Source organism: Pteropus alecto, unplaced genomic scaffold (genome assembly GCF_000325575.1).
Source record: "Pteropus alecto unplaced genomic scaffold, ASM32557v1 scaffold86, whole genome shotgun sequence".
In the NCBI taxonomy this organism is placed as follows: Eukaryota; Metazoa; Chordata; class Mammalia; order Chiroptera; family Pteropodidae; genus Pteropus; species Pteropus alecto.
Genome location: NW_006442109.1, coordinates 20,997,179 through 21,003,178, shown reverse-complemented (window position 1 = coordinate 21,003,178; position 6,000 = coordinate 20,997,179). Strand labels below are relative to the sequence as shown.

Sequence of the window (6,000 nt, the reverse complement as noted above, 5' to 3'; positions counted from 1 at the left end):
AAAAGCAACTGTTTCTGCTCCTACAACAACTCTGGTAAGTTTGCATAGTCAGTGCTAACACATTTGGAATTTGAAATCTGGTCTACTATGGACTCGATAGTGGCATCTAACTGATCAGTTGCTAAAATCCAATTTGTCATAGTCACAATCAGTTATGGATGGTAGCAAATCCAATATTAACTATATTTTGTTTTTTATTATCGACTGTCTGCAGTGGAGCAAGACTTGCTTGACTGATATCAATTTAGTGCCAATATGAAGGTAATTACATAAATGTGGTAATACTCCTGAGACCCCAGTGCCAATCTTATTGTTTTAATGTTGTGCATTGGGAAAAGATTAGGATATATCATTTAAAATAACATTTCCAGACCTGAATTGATATATTGTAGATCTCATTTTACTATTATACATCTTGGAGTATAGATTGACAAGGTAGAAAAATGATTTCCTTGTTATAAAACTAAATGTTTTGCCCAGCAGCTAAATTACAATCTGGTTGTTTTTAAAATTGGTTCCATACAGGTTGATTTTTCCAATGACATTCATTTCAGCAACTATTTAATGAGTGGCTACTATATGCAGGTCTTACTGTAGGGCTGCCCCTACATAGTTAGATTAAGATCAAAGTGTTTTTTCTTTCTAATTTTAATGTGATTTCACATAATGAGATTTTCTCCGAGAAACATTTATTCAGCAAATATTTAGTGAGTGTCTTCTGTTTGTAAGTCACTGTGGGAATGTTCTCCCTCTAATAAAAATATTGGGGTGATCATTTTGCATGAGTACCATGAGCAAGTACACGAATAACACTTGTAAAGTCTGAGAGAATGTATATTTCCTTTTATCATAATATGTGGACAAATGAAACTCAAAATGTAGCTAATCTGATATCTCTGTGTACATATGTATATGTGTTTGTGTGTATACGTATGTGTATGTATGTGTATTTATAAAATCATTGTGTTTCATGGTACTTCATAAAAATGTTAAGCAGAAATGGTTTCTCTCTTTTTACTATGCTAGATTTCCATTTTCTGTAATTGGCATCAGTAAATACAATCTTTCTTGCTACCAGGCATAAACTGTTGAGGATAGAACTAAGATAAATAGGTAGAAGTTAGGGAGCCGGAGTTTGGAAGGAAGAGTTTATAAATATGGCCATCCATATCTGGGCATGCCTTATAGGTTATTTTGCCTCTAGAGTAGTCATGAAGAGATTGGGTGAGTTCGTTAGAGAATTCCAGCATTAGGGAATACACTTTCTTCTCTAAAAATAAGAGAATAACAATGTATGCAATATAATTTAACTTAAAGTTTATAATGACTTTTGAAAAACTCTGAGATAAAGTGTTACAAAACCGAGGTTGATACATAATGGCTTAAATGAACTCTTTCCACTCTTTATTGATTTAGATGCCCTTTGAAGTGGGACTTCCAGTATCTTAATTTTTTTCCTGGTATTTAGTAGTCATAATGTGCTAATTAATTGACTTTTATTACCTTAAACACAAGTGACCTGAATTAAATCTTATTCCCCTAAGATTTTCCTATGATTTCTTTTTAAACTCTTCATATTTACACACACACACACACACACACCCCTACATATGAAACAGTAAATGTTATTGTCCTTACTTTAAAATATTTTATTTTATTGTTTCCTAAGGATTTTGTGATTTAGTAATCCTATACTATACTACTAACCCTAATTAATTTTTGGATATTAAAATGGTCTGCTAGCTTTTCTTATCTCCTAAAACACTTTATTTGCTTGTGTTGGAAATATTGAAAGACCCAGTTAAAAAATTAAATATTGTATTGGCTATACCATTAATGAAATCGTGTCCTTTAGTTCATAATAATTGTGAGGGTTGTTGAAAAAGAATGCCTGTAAAATAAACTATTACATAGTACATACAGCATAATAATTCTGAAGAAAGTGTGTGTGCAATTTTGTTTTTAAATGTGAAAAATATTTCATTACAGAAATTATTACCAATTTGTGGGAATTTTATGGATGTTTAACATATTAATATATTAAAATACTGTGCTGCATTCTAGAAGTGAAGTCAGATTTCCACGGGTGAAGTGTTATCTGAGGATCATGTGTCTCACATTATAATCAAATTTTACATGAGGGGCACCTAGAATTAGAAATAGCTGCAGTTGATTTATAGTGTTGCCACTAACAAAATATTGAAATTATTTTACTAAAATGAATACTGTTGGTAGTTTGGTTTATAAAGTCTGACTTCAGGTGATTAATTTATAATATATTCTCTTCAGCACCAGGATTAAAAGATTTCTCTGTTAAATGATTGCAGCATAATAAAATCAAAACATTCTATTTATAGTTACTGTATATTTTACTTTTCAGAAAATGATGAAGGAATGTATGGTGAGACTTATATATTGTGAAATGCTTGGATATGATGCTTCCTTTGGCTACATACATGCAATCAAGTTGGCACAACAAGGAAACCTTTTAGAAAAAAGAGTAGGTATGTATGTGTTTAAGACTTTTATGTTTAATATTGTCCTTAAAGTTCCAGCTACTATATAAAAATGAATGATGACAGGTATATATGTTTTTAGAACACTGCCTTGTAATTTCCAAAGCTTTAAAAGATAATAGTACTTCAGAAACTCAAAGCCTATAAATGAAATCAGTTTTCCTGATTCATAGCATTTTGGAGGTAAAGAGATTAAAAATTACCTATTCTTATGATAGTGGTTAGATAACTATATATTATTTTTCAAAACTCATTGAACTATGCACTTAAAACGGGTGAATTTTCTTTTATGTAAATTATACGTTAGTAAAGCTGATTTTAAAAAGTCTGTCTAACCTCATCAGTTTAATGATCAGAAATGTTTCTTTAATGGAATAAAGCTGAAAATTTTCAGACTTGAGTAATTTTAAATATCCTATTCTCAGTTTCACAAACGTTAGCTATGATCAGAGGCATCTTTTAAAATTTTTGTCTCTGTAATCAAACTTTAGAGCTATTAGGAAAAAATTCTTTCAAGGAGTTAAATCTTCTATTCATATAGATTCAGCTTTATATCAGAATCCTAAGAAAAAAGCATGTTAGAATAATATAGGGGTAGAACATGTTCTTTATTCAAAAGAGTTGAGAGTGTCATATTGTCACGGACCAGTATATTTCACAAGTTACATTGACCTGTGCTGTCAGATGACAGGATTGGAGTGGAAGAAGTCTTGGTAAATATTCAGAGACTATATGCACATACGTTTTGAACCTCACTCCACCCAAAATATTCTTCCAGCTTCTAGATTTGTTTTATTCTACCTTCCAAGGAGAATGCCTTCTGGCATCCTGTCTCTCCCTTTCCACATTCCAAATCAAGTTTTAACTCTTCTGTGATCATTCAGGTGGCTCCTACTGTTATCTTATGGTATTGCCTTTTCATGTATTAATGCCTTAGTTCCTGAACTAATTCTAAGATCCCTGAAGGCAGGAAATTTTGAAAACAACAGATAGTCAATAAATATTAGATGGTTGGTGGTATAGTTATTTTGTACAACTGTTGCTATGTTCTGCTTCTTAGACTTTGATGTAATTTTTTCATTTCCAATTTAATTTTACTTTTAAAATATGTGAAGTGTTACTTGGTTTAAAAGTTAAGACCTTATGAAAAGGTATAATCAGAGAAGTCTTACTTTCATCTCTAGCCATTATACCCAGTTTTTTTCCCTTACCCCTACAGGTAACTAGTTTCAGTAGTTTCTGATCATTTTATTGTTTCTTTTTGGGGAAAACAAAACAAAACAAAACAAAAAAAAAAACAAGCAAATGCATGGGCACACACTCACACACACTCTTACACAAAAGATAGCATGCTATACAGATTATTCTACACCTTATTTTGACATTTTCATGCTTTTAAACAGTTGCATAATTTTCACACAGTGGGTGTACTGAAGTTTTTTTTAGCTATATCCCTCTTGATGGACACATGGGTTATTTTTTATTTTTTGCTTTCATGGTTACGGAGGCTTATCTTAAAGGAGACCTTAGAGTCATTTATATTTAGATTCACTACCTTCCTTAGGAAAATGTTTTATTGCCAACTAGAAAGACACTTATCGTGGGTGTTAGATATTCTTTATCTGTGCTAATGAGTGGACTTTTTTTAAAGATAATATTTGAACCTCTTATATATCTTTATTCTGGTACTATTGCCTTATCTGCTTTCCTGAGATTTCTAATGCTAGTTTTAGAAATCTGAGGAGAATGTCTTATTTTTTTATAATTGTTGAATAAATAAATTTCAGTACCCATTAAGTCAGGTATTATGTTAGGTGCTTTTTTGTGAGATAGTATTTCAGTTTTACAGAGGAGAAAACTGAAATTCAGAAAGGTCAAGTCACTTGTGTAAGGTCATAAAGCTAATGAATGATGGAGTCAAGATTCAAACCCCAGTTTCTAAGCGTTGAAGCCTATATTTTTCTCTTATACCTCACTCTTAGTCATTTCAAATATTCTGTAATCATAGTAGTTATTCTTTGTTTTTCTGAAAGCTTTTTCATTTTTTGAGTCACAAAAAATCTTTTTCCCTGTTTCCTGATTGTCAAAACAGGAAATTCTTTGTAATACATAGTATTAGAGTTTCATTGAGATTGTCATTGTATTTGTTCACTGACCTTCTTGTACCTTGATATTGATGACTTGGGTGTGAGTGATACCTTAGCTGAACAGATGAGTTATTAGTGATCTGATAAGACCTATTCTCTGCTTTAATGCTCTCTATGGTTTTTCTCACTTCTTTCTTGTCCCTAGTTAGTTTTTTTTTTCTCTCATGATTGTTGGAGTAATAGTTCTGCTCCTCTAACCTTCAGCGAAGATGTTGCAGTGGGTCACGCTGCTACTTGGTTGTGAGAATAAGTTTCTACAGTTTTACCATGGGCCCCAACAGACACAGTCTGGATGCTGGGTAATGATGGCAGGATAGTTAACAACCCTAATGAAAGGACTGAAAGAATTAAGAATGGAAAACAATGAGGATGGGCTTAGGGAATTGGGCCTCAAGGTAGACTGGAGAGACACAACAGCATAGGGATTAAAAACATGAACTAACTCCTACTGGCTGAGTTTGAGTCCTGGCTCCACCATATAATAGCTGTAGACCTTGGGCAATTACCCTTTTGGGGTTTCATTATTATATTGGCCATAATAATACCCACCTCACAGAGTTCTTGTGAGGATTAAATGAGATGAGGCATGTAATATACTTGACCCACAGAGATGAAGGACGGGATAAATCTCTCTGAGTGGGGACTCAAGTCCTGCACAAAGAGAGAGGAGGATCCTTGACTGTGTGCAGGAAAGAATTCAAGTGCATGCCAGAGTTAGAGACGAAAGGAAAGTTTATGAGAGAAGGAATAACACTCCACAGACAGAGACATGGTCTCTCAGAGACAAAGAATTAGAGAGACATCGTGAGAGTTCGAGGAATTCAGTTTATATGCCATTTTTAGTTTCCATGAATTACAGTTTAAAGACTTTATTTCCCTATTTTCCTTTGGTGGTATGGGTATGTAGCATGAAAGGCGTGCTAGTAATCTCAACCTTTGTTCTATAGATTCCATATGGTCTAGCCATGGTCTGGCCATAGGGAATGAATGGTTTATTTTGTGTAGGGTATGACTTGAAGACTCTGTTTTCCTTTCATAGTTAGTTAGTAATCCCAGTAGAAATCTTCGTTTGTTCTGTAGGTTTCCTATGGTCTGGCTGCAGCACGTTATAGGCTCTGGTTTAACATTTAGTCGATTTATGTATTTCTCATGCCTCTTCCCTAAATCAGTAGTAACTGTATAACAAATGTTTTCAATATGGAGGGTGACAGGAAAATTACATGGAGCATCTAGATTCCATGCACATGGCATTTGTCTTACTATTAATGTATTTTCTCAATTCTAAGATGGACTTTTTTAAGTTTTAATATTATTGAAATAAAAATGCTTAGGTCAGT

The 6,000-nt window shown here is 33.0% G+C and overlaps 1 protein-coding gene across 1 annotated transcript in view; it reads left to right on the top strand.

The window, feature by feature from the left end:
* Positions 1–6,000, top strand: part of AP4E1 (adaptor related protein complex 4 subunit epsilon 1) — a 52,469-nt gene that overhangs the window by 2,040 nt on the left and 44,429 nt on the right. Inside the window, exons 2-3 of the mRNA XM_025038750.1 lie at positions 6–34; positions 2,381–2,504. Of these exons, the coding sequence (XP_024894518.1) occupies positions 6–34; positions 2,381–2,504 (153 nt within the window). The remainder of the gene's footprint in view (positions 1–5; positions 35–2,380; positions 2,505–6,000) is intronic.